This window comes from Cicer arietinum, chromosome 4 (genome assembly GCF_000331145.2).
Source record: "Cicer arietinum cultivar CDC Frontier isolate Library 1 chromosome 4, Cicar.CDCFrontier_v2.0, whole genome shotgun sequence".
NCBI lineage: Eukaryota > Viridiplantae > Streptophyta > Magnoliopsida > Fabales > Fabaceae > Cicer > Cicer arietinum.
The window spans coordinates 40,102,242-40,122,844 of NC_021163.2; the positions used below are offsets into that span (position 1 = coordinate 40,102,242).

A 20,603-nucleotide genomic window follows, 5' to 3' on the forward strand; every position below is an offset into this window, starting at 1 on the left:
AAATCAGTTAACGTTTTAGTCATTTTTTTTTTCTTCTCGAGTTGGTCTTTTATTTTAATTTTAAGTGACAATTTGATATTTTATGTTTTAAAATGTCAACAATGTTGTCCTTTTTTTTACAAATTTTTTAAACAAAATCCATAACATTCATTATCATCTTCAATAAAATGCAAATTTAATCAAATTCATAACTTAAATCTTTAAATAAACTTATATTTTAATTCTTTATTTGATGTTGTTGGAGATGAAAATATGAGTTTATTTGAATATTTGAGTTATGGATTTGATGAAATTTGCATTATATTAAAGATGATTATTAATTTTATGAGTTTTGTTTGAAAAATTTGATGATTTTTTTTGAATTTTTGTAAAAAAAGGATAACATTGTTGACATTTTAAAACATAAAATATCAAATTGTCACTTAAAATTAAAATAAAGGACCAATTCGGGAAAAAAAAGAAGATAAAGGACTAAAACGTTAACTGGAATTAAGTTAATGAACTCCATATGTAATTTAGCCAAAATATTATGTAGCTTGACAGAAGTGGTTAGAGATTTGACTTATCTAAAATGAAGTTAATTTAAAAAAATAAAATGAATAATATCAATTATTGATAATCAAATAAATAATTGATTTTATATGCACATTCATTACTAATCGTAGATGGTTATAAAATCAATTATTAATTCACTCATTTTATCAATTTCTCCCTTTAAATGTGGAAAATTCAAAGTTAACTATTTCTTAGAATCATTTTGTGCAATAGGGAATCCAAATCAAAGTTACATACTTATAGGTAAAAAATAAATGGGTTGAAAAGAAATTATAAAAAAAAAAATGAAGGTTGTTTTTATAATTTTATGAAATCACAAGGTGAATGTGACAATCGAACACAAATACTTTTTTCAAGGTGAAAGAATGATAAGAACAATCAAACGAGATGAAGATTCAATGTGGTAATTGCAAACAACCTAATGTAGTTTAAAAATATAAGAGTTGTTGGTAATCACCGGTCAAAAAACAGATCCAAAGTGGTAATCCCAAACAATATAGTAATGGTCAATTGGAAAGTGGGTGTGATTACATTGTACAAAAAATTTAGTTACGAGTCTCAAATTCATAACCGGATCTAAATTCATTTTAAGTATCCGAGTAAAATAATATAGTTATAATTCAATTCATTTATTAACCGGTTGGATATCCACTCATGTTTTGCTTTTGGATTTGAATTTTATCCGATTGTTATCCACTCATATTTTATTTTTAGATTTGAAACCTAAATCCTTTCTTGAAATCCTAATTCCATCTAAATTGTAATTTACATGCAAATTTAATTGAATTAGTAAGATGCTCTCTTTCTCTCATTAACACAACAACAACAACAAAACTGCTTATTCTTCTTGGATTTCGACGACAACAACGAGATAGCCATTCTTGAACTTAACTTTATTCTTCCATTTATCTATTTCTTTTCTACATTTCAATCTCTTCCTACCCTAACAGTACTTCATTTTTTTCTTTTTTCTCTCCATTTCTACAGATATTAAGATTTGTATCATTCCTCCCATAACATGAGTTTTCAATAGAAATTTCACCATTTTTATTACCTTAACAAACTATTATCTTTTTACAACAAAAAAACCTATTTCATAAAAAAAAACATTTGCCTTGTTTTATAAAATAAAGTTCGTACCTTTAATTTTAAAATAATGCATAAATACATAACTCATTTTTAAATACTTCATTTTGTACAAATTAGTCTTTTTGTTCATTTTAGATTTTTTATTCCTATTTTCCTTTTGACATCTTATATAAGTTTAACCATCTTTTTTTCTTTCATATTTATATAAATGTTATATATATATATATATATATATATATATATATATATATATATATATATATATGGTCAATATTTTACCCTATTATAAATTATTTTTAAATTTTTCATCTTTTTTTATCTTCCGTTGTTAAATTTGGAGTGTGTTATTAATTGTGATGTAATACAGTGCATAAATTATAATTTACATACTTTCATTATTGATTGAATTATGTAGTGTGGATTTGTTTAAGGTAATAAAAAGAGAAATATGTTCAAGTTTGCTTGTAGTTTTATCATAATAGTTTTATAATGCATCAAATTCTTGAAATTAACAAACTGCATTAAATTTTTGTATATAATATCAAGTTTTTAAATTAGTTAAAAATACACAAATCAATTAAAAATCTTAAACCAATTGCATAATCAAAAACTGATTATTTAACGACAATCGATTTTATAATCGATTTTAAACTAAAAAATAAATTTAATCCATATAATGATTTTAAAATAAGTATATGAATTTAGTTTTTTAAAAAGTGAATCTAGAATGACTATCATTAAAAAAATTATTTTAAAAAGGGATAATATTTGCAATAATCAAATATGAAGTACCTCTAAGTAACTATTGCTAACAACTTAATTGTTTGGTGTTAGAAATCGCACTGCACACACATAATAGCCAAATAGAATAGTAACTTAATTGTTTAATATTTGAAATCGGAGCGCACGCATGGTAGTCAATAAGGTAAAAAATTCAAAGTGCCTACTAGGAAAAATATATTTTGTTCCTAACAAAAAACAATTAATTATTAGAATGTGGGATGGGTAAAAGGATAGTGGTGGTCCTAGTATTGGTGGTCAATAATGCTGGATAATGATTCATGGAAGAAGAGATTCCATGGTGGATTTAGAGAGGGGAACTCTAGCCTTTGTAGGTGGCTTGCTTTGGGTTTTTAAATGGTTTTGGCTAAGATGGTCAGAGAGATCTTTTGGTTGAAAAGAAAAACTATTGTTTATAAGCACTAAAAATAAAAAACCCATGCGGTCTACATACAAAAATAGCTTCCATGTTTCAAATAGGAAGAACACAGAGCACACTATAGTCCTATAATAAGTTCAAACAAGAAAACATAGAAGCTGATACTGATAAATATGACTCCAACATGTTCGGTTTACAACTCTATCTAAAAATCTCAATAAATATAGAAACAGAAAGAAAAGGCAAAGAAAGAAGGAAGGAACAGAACACCTGAAAGGCCCCACTTCAAAAGTTTTAGAACATGAGAAAATCGACTTTCATTTTTGTTCTTGAAGCTTGGCATCTTCTACTTGTTACAAACGACTGAGTCAATAAATACTCAGAGTTTTTACTTTTTGGCCCTTTTAGAGCCACTTTTATTAGACCTTTCTGTTCCATGTTGTTTTCTCTTGTAGGTAACACTGTTAGCCACAGTATGAGGGGTAGACTGAGTTGGCATATGATGCCCATGAACCATAGCAGGGAACCCAGCAGCAGGGATTCTGCAACATGAATATATACGATCAATATTTGTAAATAAATATGATAATCTAATTAACATGAACTCCATTAAATTAAATAAAACTCTCTCTGAATATGGCCACAATGGAACTGACATCTCACATGACTTTCTATTCAGCATGCATAAAGGGAATCTTATTCTTCTCTGAGTGTTTTGAATGTTTATATATTTTGCACAAGAATACAAATCTGGATCATAGCAAAAGGAGGTAGACTTTCATTCTCACGAAGACCAACACGTGGTTTTGTGATTGTCATTATTATACATACAACCCAATTTTTTCCCCGTTTAGACACAAAAGCCTAAACATCACTGCTATCAATCCCATAGAGTGGAGCCAACCTCAAAAATACCATACAAGAAAGCAGATAGCAGGATGACAACTATTTTGAAATTTTTATACAGTTAATATAATTTTTACTATAGTTTCTACTACATACATAAAAACTCAATATCTAGTTCTGATTGATCAGTGAGAGGGTGAACAATTATAGCATGAATGAGACTGAGTGAGAGAGGAGAAGCCAAAACACTGTTATGACGTTTAAGTGCAAAATTCTTAAAATACATCAATCGAAAAGCTCTAGCATTTAAATCGGATGGGAGTTTTATGAGTTTTAGAAGTCTCATTATGAGCTGCGGTGCTATAGCACCGCAACAGCCACTATATTGGCCGCTATAAGCCTATAACAGCTGCTATGGCCGCTACACTTAATCGCTCGACTTCTGCATTTTTTAAAGCAGCCAGTGGCTACTCCACTACACCGCTATGCTATTGACAATACTGCTAAACATAAAATGAATTCACTCAGTACTTTTGATCTGCAAAATCCATTAAAACCTAAAGACGTTTTTAACATCTGATCCACAAAATACAAAATAAATAATAGCAGTTATGAGACTAACAAAGAAAGGAAATACTCTTGCAAATTAAAACAAGTTATTAGCATTGAATGATTCAGGTTTTCATAAATATATCTGCAACAACTTTACTAGCTAAAGATTAAGGTTATAACTACGAGAACTATGATAAAGCCAATAGATAAAACTGTAGAGCATTAGCACAAGATCCATCCAATCAAGAAAATAAGCAACGTTTTTTAGGTCACACAAACAAACCATGCCATAATGAAACCAAATCAATCAAGCGACGTCGTTGCTATCTTCCATATGACGTCAAAAAAAAAATTCTATCTTCCATATGGGTTTACTTTTTAGCCTTTGAATTACACTACAGAAAATAAAATGGCAACAGCAAAGAAGCAGAGGCAATGTGATTCGCAATAGCAAGCCTTACCCAACAAGAGCACAGCAGACTCCTGCATGGTCATGGAAGCACCAAATGCACCACGTGATTGCAAACAAAGCCGCAAAGCATGGTTCTCAGCATAGCAACATTGGAGCAAATGCTCCAGCCTTCTGCATTCCCCTTCAAAATACCTACTCTTCGTCTCAAGGTTTTTCACATACATCTTCTTCCTCTCTCTTGATCTTACAGCAGCATCCCTGTTCCTAATCTGCCTGAAATTCACATATCAAAAACATCTCTTTAGAAGGGCCCCTCAATTTAGAGGAAATATTTACAAAACAAATAATACAACAAACAATCAAGCATTATTCCATTAACTACAAACGGAATCTAACTGTATGAATATAAACTTGGTTGAACTCTACCAAAATTCCAAAGTCTCAAAATAGTGAAAATACAAATTTTTCACTGCATTAAATTAATTTTATTACATTGCAAATACCACATTAGCGTTTGTTATATGTTATAATTGTGAATTTAATAGCACACTGCACACTACTAAATTCACCATCATTATATCGTGCATGTGCAACCATTGAGATCAAACTGAGTCCAGTCACAAGAAAGGTAATAAGGTATTAAAATACTGAAGAAAAAAAAATGTTTTTTCAAAAGAAAAGTTGGTGGCATAAACTTCTAGTGCACTGCCTTCACAACAATATTCATAAAATCCTGATGCCAAGTTCCCAACAACATCAAACTGCTACATCTACTGCATCCAAGTCCAACAATAACAAATAATCTTCCCAAAATAATTCACACATACACACATGAGAAGAAAAAAATAAGTAGATTGGAAACATTTTTTTATTGAAAACACACATCGTTAATTCTACAAACTGAACTTTTTAATAAGAAATTTCTACTTATAAAGTTTTATGAATACAGAGTGAAAGGAAGTTCTAACATATGTAAAATATATTTCTTTATAAGAGTACGATTTTAGAGGAAATAAGAGTAAATGTTGCATAAATTATGAATAAAATGTTTCGATAAACTATCATAGGCCACTTAAAAAAATTAGTTAAAAATGCTTGTCATAACTTGTTTTTATCTTTGTCAAAAAATAATAATATTAACTTGTTTTTATAAATTCTTTTAAACACTTATGCAGTTAATGCTCTGCAGCATGATTAAATACTTATTCAGTACGCGTGATTTTAAAATAAGAGAATGATGTTCATAAAACCTTGATCCCAAGTGCCCAACATCTACTGCAACCAAGTCCAACAATAACAAATGATCCACCCAAAATAATACACACACACACACACAGAGAAGAAAGCAAAGGTAGGTTGTGGTTTTTATATTGAAAATTACATATTTTTAGTTTCATAAACTAATTTTTTATACTCAGTTTCATAAACTATATGTTGAATAAAAAAATTCTACTTGTAAAATTTATATAGGAAACAAAGAAACATGTAACATATGCAAAAATAGGTTACTGTGACTAAATAGGTTACTTTGTTATAATAAGTATAAGTTGTTTATATGAATGAAAGAGAGTAAGCTTAGCATAAAGTTTCTACAAGCGGTTTCTATAACTCTTATGGGCTACTTATCGGTGTCCTATATTTTTTACATTAGGAGTGTCGAAGTGTCCGTGTTGGAGTTTATACTTCATAGATTTTACTAAGCTCTCAGTGAAATACAGATAGGTGAAAATAGAAATAAAAAACAATTCATGATTCTTATAGCATTTCAATAGTAATAACGTCCATGGCAGCAGAAGAACGTCCTAGCTAACAAATGAGCGACCGTATGAGTATGTTGTCTAACAAAGTTAACTGAAAAGTTAATGTGGGACCAATGAAATACTTTAAACTCCTGAATAAGGCCTCCAAACTCCGAGTAGTTCAAGTTTGAGCTGTTGACACACTATCAGAAAATTAAGGAAAAGAATAATTCATGATTCGTATAAACTAATTAATATCTCTAGTCTATCCTAATTACAGGGGATGGATTCCAAATCAAAATACATTGGATTTGTAACATATATGTAATCGAACAATCTCATAATAATTGTTAATATAAACTGTTGTTTATTTACCTTATTTCCTTCTTTGACACGGGTTCATGCGGAAGCACTTCGGGAGTTAATGGATCGACTCTGTCTTTATGAGACGGAACCAAACCTTCATCCGATTCAGGGAGCGGTTCCACGAGAATCTCCGCCAGAAGTTTATCATAGTCGGACTCGGACGACACGGTTTCCTCGGCATCACGCAAATCTGTCATGAGCAAGTTCTCAATATCCGACAGAGAGGGAGGTTCGTCAACGACGGGAATAGGAGGATCAAAGTTTTGATTCTCCGGAAAAAAGTCGCCGACTTCGAATTCTGGTAACTTGTCGAAGAAAGACTCCCAATCCAGTTGGGCTAATGGGTCTTGGCCTTCTAGATTGTTCATGGAACCAGAGATTCTGAAGAAGAAGAAGAAGAAGAAGAAGAAGAAGAAGAAGAAGAAGATGGTGATGAGTGATTGAATGGAATTATTATTAGTGAAGGTAGTACATGGAAGAAGGGTTACAAAAACAAAAAAATGTAAACTGTTGACGAAGAGTCTTGGTGACTAAGGAAAAGAAGAAAAAATGGGAGGGGAGGAAGTAACCGCGTAGTGGAATTCTTATGGCGTCACTAAGCCAATCGGATTGTATTTAGTGGAATCACTCTTACACGTGGCCCGTAAATATAGAGACAAAAAATTCTACTTTTCGTCCCACTAGCTAGTATAATACGGTGCGATATTTTTATTTAATTAAGTATTTTTTATAATAAATAAAATAAAATAAACGAAGTTAATTACTGTAGTTGATAATTACCAAATTAATATATTAATCGTACAAGTTATTAATATAAATAATTTATGATGTGGTTGTATTTGTGAGAGTTAAAATTTCACGAAAATTTATTAGTGATAGTATTGTGGTTGCTATGAAGTATTCCAAATAATATTGATTGGTAGAAAATAAATTTTCAAGACAATGAACATGCAAGTTACAATGAAATTATCGTAATAATAAATCATAGTTTACTAAAATATGTTTTCCATATAAAGAAGTTTACAGTAGAAATGTCATCCATACATTATCAATCATTGTAGGTTGGATTTTGATGTTTAATTAATAATGTATCATCAATGACTTTTGTAATATCGAAAGACAACTTCATTGTATTTATTCGCATTAAGGGTCATAATCTGCACCAAAGCCGTATAACATAATTTGCATCAAGTGTCAGCACCAAAGGCCTGTAACATAATCTGCATGTTAATTAGTATGATCTTATGATGTAATTTCAATTGTATTTTGATTATTTGATGAGATAACATAATGTGAGAAATAGAGTTAACAACATACTTTAACTTTCACTACGCCAAAAATGACATTTTATAGCGCGCTAGCGCTTAATAAATACAAGCGCTGTTGTATGATATTTTAAAAATAATGGAGGATACAACAACGCTTTTTTGACAAGCGCTTTAAAAGACTTTGATTTCACATAATTAAAGGACCTATTAGAGCGCTTTTTGGAAAAGCGCTGTAAAAAAGTTTTTAAAAAAAAATAAGGAGGTCTTTTACAGCGCTTTTGGACAAGCGCTTTAAAAAGTCTGTAAAAAAGCGCTGTAATAGACTTTCAAAAAATAAAATAAGGAGGTCTTTTACAGCGCTCTTTAAAAAAGCGCTGTAATAGGCTTTTAAAAAATAAAATAAGGAGGTCTTTTATAGCGCTTTTTTAAAAAGCGCTGTAATAGGCTTTTAAAAGTAAAATAAGGAGGTATTTTACAACGCTCTTTAAAAAAAAGCGCTGTAATAGGCTTTTAAAAAATAAAATAAGGAGGTCTTTTACAGCGCTCTTTAAAAAAGCGCTGTAATAGGCTTTTAAAAGTAAAATAAGGAGGTCTTTTACAGCGCTCTTTAAAAAAAGCGCTGTAATAGGCTTTTAAAAAATAAAATAAGAAGGTCTTTTACAACGCTCTTTAAAAAAAGCGCTGTAATAGGCTTTTAAAAAATAAAATAAAGAGGTCTTTTACAGCGCTCTTTAAAAAAACGCTGTAATAGGCTTTTAAAAGTAAAATAAGGAGGTCTTTTACAGCGCACTTTAAAAAAACCGCTGTAATAGGCTTTTAAAAGTAAAATAAGGAGGTCTTTTACAGCGCACTTTTACAGCGCTCTTTAAAAAAAGCGCTGTAATAGGCTTTTAAAAGTAAAATAAGGAGGTCTTTTACATTGCACTTTTACAGCACTCTTTAAAAAAAGCGCTGTAATAAGTTTTTAAAAAATAAAATAAGGAGGTCTTTTACAGCGCTCTTTACAAAAAGCGCTGTAATAGGCTTTTAAAAAATAAAATATAACAGTAAATCGCTTCAGTTTCGTCTTTATTACATAAACTTCACTACACTTCAGTGTCCTTCTCCTCTTCATTATCCTTCTCATTGCGAACCCTAATGTCCCTACGAACCATATTGTTAACCATCTCCATTGCAAATCATCTCCATATTTGTTACTATCCCTACGAACATTATTACGTACTCTTCTCAATGAGAGCCCTACTCTGTCCTACGAACCGTTCGTATTTCTGCGCATTCTCGCTATTTCTTCTTAAACGAAACCGTAACCCTATGAACTCTACGTATTTCTTCGCACTCTTCAGGTATTGTATTCATTTATTCATTTATTTCTTATATATATATATATATATATTGTGTCTGTTAATGATAATAATCACATTTATTTGATAGTGTTTTACAAGTTTTCCGAGCTCAAATGGGTGCTACAGTGTCGAAGCAAAAATCAAATAAATCACATGGATTCCAATAAAGGTTTGAAATGTATGGCTTTACAATTTCATTAACAATCAATCCACAAATATTTATTGACTTATATGTTTTATTTTATAGTGCTCTCGTCAAACTAACAACATAGACTGCGGATACTGTATATTACGATTTATGAAGGAGATTGTTGTTATAATCCCAGAAAGAGATCTAATTGAAATAAAGGAATGCATATTACAACGCTTTTTTTAAAAAGCGCCGTAAAACTAATACAACAAGCATCGCGTTTTTAGAAGAGATTTACAACGCTTTTTTTATTTTAAAGAGCGCTGTTGTATCTTTTTACAGCGCTGGATACTACAACGCTTAATTTTTTGAAAAAGCGCTGTAAGTGGCTTAAAAAAAGCGCTGTAAAATACCATTTTTCGCGTAGTGTTTTAATGGTTCGACTACATTCTCTGTAGTATTTATGTCTATAACGTGTTCAATGTTAGTTGACGATCCATCTCAGCAAAATAATAATGATTGAAAATTGTCTTTCTATTGCAAAAATCGACCCAAAAAAATCCAAATTGCTAATTGTATTGTTTACTATAAAACTAAACATATTTGTTAAATTAGATTTATGTATATTATGGTAAAGCATTAATGTGGCATATCCATGATGAAATACTCAATAGATTAGTCTAAAGTACAATATGAATTACTAAATAATTAAGCAACAACTTTTAACTTATTGAAAAGTTGAATAAGTGAGTGATGATCTAAATTTATAGGTTATGTTGATCATTTAGATGCTTTCAATGTGTATAGTTGTATATTTTTTTTTAAAGTCTTTATATGGAATAATTAAAGAAAATAATATACTTACAAATCAAAGAGATTGGAAAACCTCTTTGTATACAACATTGTTTGTTGTATATGATGCCTGCTTATATTTGTCATGTCTTAAAATCTTCAACCCATTCTTGCTTTTAACTCTTGAAATAGCTACATATAATTGACCATGACTAAAGACTGGTTTTGACATGTATATCCCAACGTAGTCCAATGATTGTCCTTGTGATTTATTGATTGTCATACCATAGGAAACAACAATGGGAAATTGTCTCCTAATTAGCTTGAAAGACCAAGGTGATTGAGAAGGTGACATAGACATTCGTGGGATATATATCAAGTTTCCAGTATTTTTTCCTGAAATTATCTTTGCTTCGAGCACATGATTTGCAAGTCTTGTAACAATAAGTCTTGTTCCATTACACAAACCTTCAGATTGATCAAGATTTCGCAAAAGCATGATTGGAGTTCCAACTTTTAGTTTTATTTTGTGGTTTGGAAGGCCTGAGGTAGTTAATGTGCTCAAAAATTCAAGTGTAAGGATATCAAAAGATTCATTTCCATGACTTTCTGAACGATCAACGGAATCTGAACTTAAATACTCATTTTCTTCTCCTATAATTAGTGCAATAAATCAATGATATTAATTGGATATACACATAATTAAATAACTATAATTATATAAATAAAGATTTAATAATAATAATAATAATAATAATAATAATAATAATAATATATGGTAATAAGCTCATCACATATTCATTTATTGAATCAACAATCTCTATTGTTGATGCCAAAATTGCTCTACATTGCAAAAAATCTTCATTCTTGTAATTTTGGATTAAATTTGGATATGTGCTTTGAACGCTTGCTTGAAGTGGATCATTGAAGTTAGTGATTGTCAACTCTGGTGGTATTTGGATCTCTGCATGACCGTCATTAGGCTCTGAAAGCTTCCCATCTCCTAATTTTAAGATCCATTCTAAAAATTGTTTAAGTTCATCCATATTTTCTCTTTGCATTGTTGGCAATAAACACATGTTTTTCATGAGTCATAACACTTGACAATGATCCCAAATATAGGAAGAGTTAATTGTTGCATTAACAATATCTGATCGGCTTCCTCTTGGGATAACCGATAAAATTTGCCTAAAATCTCCACCAAATACTACAACCTTGCCTCCAAAGATAGTATTTTTGAACTTAGTTTCACTCATGACATTTTTCAATGTTTTATCAAGTGCCTCAAAACAAAATTTATGAGCCATAGGCGCTTCATCCCATATGATTAATTTGGTTGCCTTCAGTAGTTCTGCATGATCACTACATTTATCTATATTACATGTAGACGACTCTAGTGTAGGAACATGAATTTTTAACTTTGAATGTGTTGTTCTCCCACCTGGTAGCAATAGTGACGCTATTCCACTTGAGGCCACTGTCTACACAATTTGCTTTCCTGAACGTATTTTTGAAGCCAACGTTCGCCACATAAATGTTTTTCATGTGCCACCGTAGCCGTAAAGAAAAAAATACTCCCCCCTTTTGTCAACTAACCTGTAAGCGTTGCGTACAAAGTTTGAAACTCTTGAAACTGTTCTGCTACATTGTAGTTACGTTCTTCATAAATGAGTCTATTCCTCAATTGTGTCATCATACATCCTTTTGGATATGGCATTGGCTTGTATTCCTTTAAGCTATTTCTGTTATCTTGCAAATGTTTCTCAATTTTCATGAGGGTTAAATTTTGAATCTCCTTATCATTTAGCATCAAATCTAATAACATAGAAATTTTTAATTCTATTGTAGATGGAGTAATAGCATGAGATGTATTTTATGTTGGTATCGATAAAGCTAATTAAATTTGGTATGATGATGCGTATATATTTTTTGATTGGAATGAGTTGGGAATAGTAAATTATTTTGTAAGGTAACATATAAAAACAAATGAATGAATTCAATAAGAAAACCATTTAGTTTGTGCAACAAATAAAATATGCTTCTAGTATGATAACTTTAAGATATTATTTCTAAAATAATTTAGTATCAGCGAACAACAATTGACCACTATTGTAGTTGGAGTAATATTATCATAATAAAATATAGTAATTGGATAATTAATTATATACCTTTGTGGTCAACCAATGCTAACCAATGCCAACTCTTATTCCACACATGAGCTGGTCGATTCATAGTACTTGCCAAGAGCATGGTGACACAAAGTTTCCGCAAGAAATATCCAGATCCCCATTTATGTGCCTCTTTGATAGCTTCAATGTATTCTTTATCATCTCCAAGCAACCCCATTGCAAAACATACATTTTGAAAGCTATCATAAATAAAATTAGAAAATGTCTTTATTTCTTCATAACTTTGTGGGCCTTTGACATGAGTGAGCATCATTCTCAAATAATATAACTCTCCTGTACATGGTGGAACCCATATAAGTCTTCCAACTGTATACCCTTTAGTCTGTGGTTTCCAATATCTTTTACTTTTAACATATACAAACTTGGACACAAATTTGCTATATGTTAATTCTCCAGCTTGGGGATATACCTTATTTACTTCCATCAATGAGGTGAACATGGATTCTGTAACTGATGGTTTTTGCAAAACATTATTAATATTTTCATAATCATGATAATAAATTGACTGTTCACCTTGTAAGTGGAAATACAATCTTTCAACAACCGATTTTCTTCCATGTATTGGGAAAGCTAAGATTCTCCAACACGCTTCACTGGGTGACACATATCTACAATCAAGATATTGTTTAATTTCATCAACTTCTGGTTCTCCGGGCGATGATTCATTTGGCAGTATCGTTGCAGTTATTCTATCACAACCTTTGTTGATGTACTTAAATAAGTACTTGATTGATGTACTTTGATTACACCATTTCGTGTTGATGTGAGCTTGATACTTACGAAGCAAACCTTGGTTGTATGGGACAACAAACCGATTATCTAAATGGATGCCATTCTTCTCAATTGTTTGTGTATTATGACTTCTTTTATACACGGCAAATCCATCTTGATCAACAATTGTTCTATCTTGGTACTTTTTGGGAAATAACTTTGTACATTTTCTATCTTTTGTGCACGGTGCTTTTTGGTTTGATAAACCACATGGTCCATGTATCATGTGTGATTTGACCAAATTGTACAATTCTGGATCATCGACATGGTTCGGAATTTCAGTTGAAATTATTTTGTCAATATCATCTGATGTTGAGTATTTTGTTGATGGATGAAGGAATATCAAGATATGGGCATGTGGCAAACCTCACTTTTGAAATTCAATGTTGTACATATCTATAAAGGTAAATTTTCCATTTATCACATGATGAGCATATAAGTTTACAACATATAAACTATTTATAAATATTAAGAACATTACTTACATGCAAGTATTTTGTCAAGAACTTGTTTCTTTGTCAAATCTGCTAGTAGCTCGTCAAACTTCATTTTAAATATTCTTGCAATTATGTCTGAACGATCAGTAGCTTTTAAATGATTTGATGCCAACAATCATTGGACTTCTGGCCAATTAGGATTACATGTAAATGTAATAAAAAGGTCAGGAAACCCAACATAGCTACAAATAGCCATACCGTCAAAGTATAAGTTATCCATGTAATGACGACTACCGACATATGTTGCTGGTAACACAACTCTCTTACCCTTATTTGAACCTTGAACTTGGTTGTTTCCCTATTTATCATTCAAACTGCGATATTTTTCAACTCGCAATTTTGATTGGTTGTTTCTTAACCACTTGAGATTTTATCCCTCCATCATTGTGAATCCATCAACCAAGAATTGTTGGAGTAATCTTCTTGATCTCATGATTGTTTGTGCTTCATGATCCCTTGACATAATTCTATATGCAAGCCATTCTCGTATTGTAAGTCGATTCCGCTTAGCACTCTTGGTTCCTGATGTCTCTCTATGAGCAATTTTTCGTCTATAACCATCTTTACCATAAGGGAATAGCAAAGGATATTGATATGCTAAATAACTTGGATGGAACTCGTCAATCCTTTTTAGTTTACCACTTTGTGTCTCCATTATAATATCTCTTTTTGAACCTATATCCACATCACCAACTATTAGTGCAGCCACTTCAGACACAGTTGGTTGGTTATATAATCTTCCATCAGATGATCTTTCAGAAATCAAGCGTAGTTTCAAATCATGCTCTTGATTATCTTGCAATCGTACTCTTGTCGTTTTAAATGATTGAGCATGTATGTTGTATTGGTAAAACATGTTACTAAGCTCTTGAAATGTCTGTTGATCAATATTATTGTTTCTATATATTCATAATTTATAATATGAAATTGTTAGTATTGAAAAATGTGATAGGACACATGCAGTTATTTTTAAGGCATATGATTTAAAAATCCAAAATTTATTGATATTTTAGATTAAAAAAATTATAAATTAGCATGACATTTCTCTCTCTCTCTCTCTCTATTATTATTATTATTATTATTATTATTATTATTATTATTATTATTATTATTATTATTATTATATATTAATGAATGTCCGATAACTATATGAAATTGTATACTCAATTTTGTGTTTATTTGTTGCTATAGATGCTTACTGAACATAATATAATTGATAAAATGTATATTAAAAATGCTAACATAATACTTATAGATGATAAGTTTACCTGAATCATTGGATTCTGTTTTGGATCTCATTTTCAGTATCATAAATATATGGTTGTGCAAACTTGGGTGTTTCACCAGGTAGTGGTAACAAACTGCCTATCCTGTTACATGTTTGACCTTGTATTCTCATATTTGCTGGTCCTCGTCCAGTATTAAACCTATTGTCCAACTTTGCTCCCGGAGAAGTGAATGCAAACATCATATTATATATCGTAATATGTTGTTGGAAGTCTTTACTTTTTGGGGAGGCATGCGTGAAAAGTAGTTTTTGAAGAAGTGGTGGTGGTGTCTTTAGTAGGGGAAGTTGCACTTTTCCATTTCCGCAACACATGGAAAATTTTGGATTTGCAGAATGAGAACTTTTATTCATTCGTTCTTGGTACTACATGTTTGCTCCACAATAATTGCATTTAATCATGGCATTGCCAAGATCAGAATATACTGAAATAAATCAACATCAAGTAATTTAATATTAACTACTTTCTAACATATTAAATATTAAACATATTAAATTATAACCTTAAAATTCATAAATAGACCTTTGTTGAGACAAAATCTCTCTCAAATGGTTTTAATGATAACAAAATTAATTAAAAGATTATGATTGAGGTTAATGACTAATCTGTGTTTTTGAGTGTATTCATATAAGAAAACATGTTATTATTCATTAAGGCAAAAAGAAGAAAATTCTGAGTTAAATCTGGAGGATGGAAAATGCTGAGGATTGTCTCGCGAGTTGATGAATATTCAAATCTGCAGAATACTCATCCCCGTTAAAATGAATTGTTTTATTAAAGGCAAAACAATATTAAAGAATAAAGTGTTTGATTCTTTAAACAAAGGCAAAACTTTATTAAAGAATAAATAAAGAAAAGCTTTTGAAGAAAAGGAGTAAGATGGCAAAAGAAAGGAACAAGAAAGGATTACACTAGGATGGGTCTATGGTCAACACATTTGAAAAAGCAACCCATCACATCATGTGCAAAGGCTACAAGAAGACCTATAGATCACTCTTGTGTGAATTAAAAAACAATATAAAGTCAATCTTCAGAAAAGCAACAATAAACAAGCCAAAAGTGAAAGTCATCACATGTCTTAAAGAAAGGAAAGAGAAAAGGACTTCACATGAAGCCTTTACAAGCATTGAATAAAGAAGAACGAAAAGGACATCACATGGTCTTACAAGCCTTAAAGACAGGAAAGAGAAAAGGACAACACATGCCCCAAGTTTCCAGAAAATCTGCAACCTCGTACTTGAGGATGGACTGCATCTGTCCAAGGACAGCTGGATGACGGTTTCGTAATTATAAGAAAAGACCTTGGGCTGTTTGAATTGATTTTCCAACGGTCATAAAAAGCTTGGCATATGAAGTGAACATCATAAGACTTCTATAAAAGGCAGCAAGCTCTTCTTCATAAAAAAACACAACACATTGCATCAAAAAAAATCAAGGATTTTAAAGCTTTTAAGAAGCAACATCCATCTTCTCTTCATACTTTCTACAATCCTACATTAGATCTTTGTAAATCCTTTGAGAAAGTATTTAGAATCAATCACTCTCATATCACATTGTAATTTCCACGTGAGATACACTTGGAAATATTTGAAATCTGATTGTAAGCTTGGTGAAGCTAAAGAATACACACTTTGTAATCATCCTCTGTGAGAGGTTGATCTGTTTGAACATTAGTGAAATCTCACAAAAGTGTGAGGACTGGACGTAGCCTTCATTGGGTGAACTAGTATAAAAACAGTGTGTGGCATTCTCATATCTTTCTCTCACTCTTTAGCTCAGCTGAAATCTGAAAGTTTGAAAAACCCATCCTCGGGCTTGCCATCCTCTGCGAGAGGATAGTTTGAAAAAACACTTGAAAATTAATTTTAACAGCAAAATCCCTATTCAACCCCCCTTCTAGTGATATTTAGCTACATCAACCTTGTCTATTGGCAGATTCTTCAAACGTGTTATTGTTGAGGAAAACTTTATCTTCATCAGTATTACTATTCGCGACATCATCAACTGCATCTATTAAGGGAATCATTTTAGTTTGTTCATTTGCATTTAGTTCGTACATGATTTTCATAAGATAAATCGTATATTTGGCTAATACGGTATGTACCTTCACTATCATCGAACTCAGGATCCGAGACATGTAAGTCATCGTCGTTATTGTCATTTTCATATGTCTGTGTGTTTAATGGGAGCACGTTTGGTAATGCTTTTGATGTTGAACATGAATCTGAATCATCATTTTGAAATTTTCTGAAAAGATTAGCCCCTAAAGCATGTAGTCTAGACATTTGCTTTCCTTTTGTCCGATGGCAGAAATTTGAATGTGGTTGACTTTGTATAACATTCCCCCCTGTCTTTATGTTTGAGGTGTAACTCTGATTAAAAGAAGATATTGAACATTTGTTGTTAACACTCAATGTAATATTAGACAAAAGAATTCTTTGATGATGACATATAACATTTAATTCAGAATTGTGATTGGACATAGTAGAGTGACAATCAAGTTTCATCCTTTTTGCTCTCCTTTTGTCCAATATAGTTTTCCTTTTATGTCTTGCTTTTGTAGCTCTCATTTTTCTAACAATAGTGTAATCATCCATATTATCTTTTATGATTATCTGCATGATGTAGATATACAATTATTTTTGTTTCATGATGGAGGTTAATTTTTGTTTCATGATAGAGGTAGTTATTGTTTCAGGATGAATGTTAGTTTTTATTTGTTTTTTGTTTTTCATGTTAAATCTAAAATTTTATTTATATCATGATAAGTAATAGGCTAAATTACATTCGTGGTCCCTTAACTTAATTTCAGTTAACGTTTTAGTCCTTTATCTTTTTTTTTTTCCCGAGTTGGTCATTTATTTTAATTTTAAGTGACAATTTGATATTTTATATTTTAAAATATCAACAATGTTATCCTTTTTTTTACAAAAATTCAAAAAAATCATCAAAATTTTCTACCAAAACCCATAAAATTAATAATTATCTTCAATATAATGCAAATTTCATCGAATCCATAACTCAAATGTTCAAATAAACTCATATTTTTATCTCCAATAACATCAAATAAAGAATGAAAATATGAGTTTATTTCAAGATTTAAGTTATGAATTTGATTAAATTTGCATTTTATTGAAGATGATAATGAATTTTATAAGTTTTGTTTGAAAATTTTGATGATTTTTTTGAATTTTTGTAAAAAAAAGGACAACATTGTTGATATTTTAAAACATAAAATATCAAATTGTCACTTAAAATTAAAATAAAGGACTAAAACGTTACCTGAAATTAAATTAAGGGACTACATATGTAATTTAGTCTAAGCAATATTATATATTTGGCTAAATTACGTCTGCGGTTCCTTAACTTAATTTTAGGTAACGTTTTAGTTCTTTATTTTAATTTTAAGTGACAATTTGATATTTTATGTTTTAAAATATCAACAATGTTGTCATTTTTTTTACAAAAATAAAAAAAAATAAAATCATCAAAATGTTCAAACAAAGCTCATATAATTCATTATCATCTTCAATAAAATGCAAATTTAATCAAATTCATAACTTAAATCTTGAAATAAACTCATATTTTCAATAAACTTAATTTCAGGTAACTTAATTTGTCTGTAACTTTATTTATATCATGATAAGCAATATTATATATTTTAATCTTACCAAAAACTACATTGACAATGCTAAACGAATTTAGGAATAATAAATATTTGATATTGCTTAACCAAAAACTTTATCAATATTTCACAAAACACATAGTTGTCATTAAACCGTACATTATCAAACCATATTGATTTTGGGAACCGTATTGCACTGAATTGTCATTATTGATTGATATTAATTGTTAAAAAAAAATAAAATATGACTTGATTTTCTATAAAATAAACAAACCAGTTTGGTTCATAAAATAAAATGTAATATATTATTTATAAAGTATGAAAGTTTGAGTTATTTTATAGCCTAATTGTGTAACTTATGTTGTATTATGCAACAAAAAAAAAATACAATTATTTAAGATAGTAATCAATTTGCTCTTTAGTCATATATAATTTTTTAAATATAGAGATATACGAATAATCACTGAGTTTATATTTTTTCAATAGACAACATATCAATATTTTCCATATTACTGTTCCTAAAGACATTAATCAATTAAACACCAATCCTATAATAATAACATTGAACCAAAAAGTTTGTTTATGATAGAGGTAGTTATTGTTTCATGATGGAGGTTAATTTTTCTTTCATGTTAAATCTAAAATTTTATTTATATCATGATAAGCAATATTATATAATTTTAATCTTACCAAAAACTACATTGACAATGCTAAACCAATTTAGGAACAATAAATATTTGATATTGCTTAACCAAAAATTTTATCAATATTTCACAAAACACATAATTGTCATTAAAGCGTACATTTTCAAACCATATTGATTTTGGAAACCGTACTGTACTGAATTGCGATTATTGATTGATATTAATTGTTAAAAATAAAATAAAATATGACTTGATTTTCTATAAAATAAACGAACCAGTATTATTCATAAAATAAAATGTAATATATTATTTATAAAGTATGAAAGTTTGAGTTATTTTATAGCCTAATTGTGTAACTTATGTTGTATTATGCAACAACAAAAAAATACTATTATTTAAAATAGTAATCAATTTGCTCTTTAGTCATATATAATTTTTTAAATATAAAAATATAAGAATAATCACTAAGTTTATATTTTTTCAAAAGACAACATATCAATATTTTCCATATTAGTGTTCCTAAAGACATTAATCAATTAAACACCAATCCTATAACAATAACATTGAACCAAAAAGTGTACTTGTGTTTAGTGTTTACAACAAGACATGATTTGATAATATATATCCCATGATTCAGACTTCATGACACCAAAACATAATTAGACCTTAGGATTACAACATATAATAATAGTTTTTAACATAATTGATGTCATCATCAACTATGTAGCATATAATTTCATTATAGTTCCTATTCACATTTGATTTTCTTGAGTGGTTTTGATGATGATAGTTGGGCACTTGCAATTGCAATTGCATCGTTACCCGCATTTTCTTGTTGGTCATCAGTTGGAGGCCTTTTAGCCGGTGTAGCTAACTGAACATTTTCAATATCGTTTTCACCGGTCATTGATAATGATTGCTACATATTTCATAAAATTTATAGGAAATAATTAGATAATTGTCATAAAGATTTGTGAAATCAGAATGTATTTATCAAAATGATGCACTTATAGAGAGTGATGTAGATATACTTACAATGTCAGATAGTATTTCTTGACTAAGAAGTTCACGACTCAGTTCTCCGTTAGATTTGTTCTAAAAATGGACTTCTATCAATTTAAGTTGTGCAATTTTTAATATATATAATTTATTACAATTAGAATATACAATAAGATAATATGTGGTTTGAATACCTCTTTAATTTGAAATTGTTCCTTAATTACAGCAATAAGTGCAGCATCACTCCATGACTTATTAACATAACATTGTTTTGAAGATGATTGTAGTTTTACACGAAAAGCTAGAGTGGTCCCAATTATATCTTGAAGTTCTAATGGATA

General features: G+C 30.0%; 1 protein-coding gene and 1 pseudogene across 1 annotated transcript; both read right to left on the reverse strand.

The window, feature by feature from the left end:
* Positions 1–2,935: 2,935 nt before the first annotated feature.
* Positions 2,936–7,277, reverse strand: LOC101495099 (bZIP transcription factor 50). Its single transcript, XM_004514666.4, has 3 exons — positions 6,728–7,277; positions 4,663–4,886; positions 2,936–3,345 (listed from the first exon to the last, which is right to left on the reverse strand). The coding sequence occupies exons 1-3, from the start codon at positions 7,084–7,086 to the stop codon at positions 3,098–3,100; spliced, it is 831 nt and encodes a 276-aa protein (XP_004514723.1). The 5' UTR covers positions 7,087–7,277; the 3' UTR covers positions 2,936–3,097.
* A 3,050-nt stretch (positions 7,278–10,327) lies between these two features.
* LOC101500318 (uncharacterized) lies at positions 10,328–17,279 on the reverse strand (annotated as a pseudogene).
* Between the last annotated feature and the right edge of the window lie 3,324 nt (positions 17,280–20,603).

What these genes read in the sequence shown, in the direction of transcription:
- LOC101495099 (XM_004514666.4), bottom strand. Translation starts at nt 7,086, where the DNA reads ATGAACAATCTAGAAGGCCAAGACCCATTAGCCCAACTGGATTGGGAG. An exon ending in GTGTCAAAGAAGGAAATAAG is followed by an intron (nt 4,887 to 6,727) that starts GTAAATAAACAA and finishes TGTGAATTTCAG; the next exon opens with GCAGATTAGGAACAGGGATG. An exon ending in GTCTGCTGTGCTCTTGTTGG is followed by an intron (nt 3,346 to 4,662) that starts GTAAGGCTTGCT and finishes TTCATGTTGCAG; the next exon opens with AATCCCTGCTGCTGGGTTCC.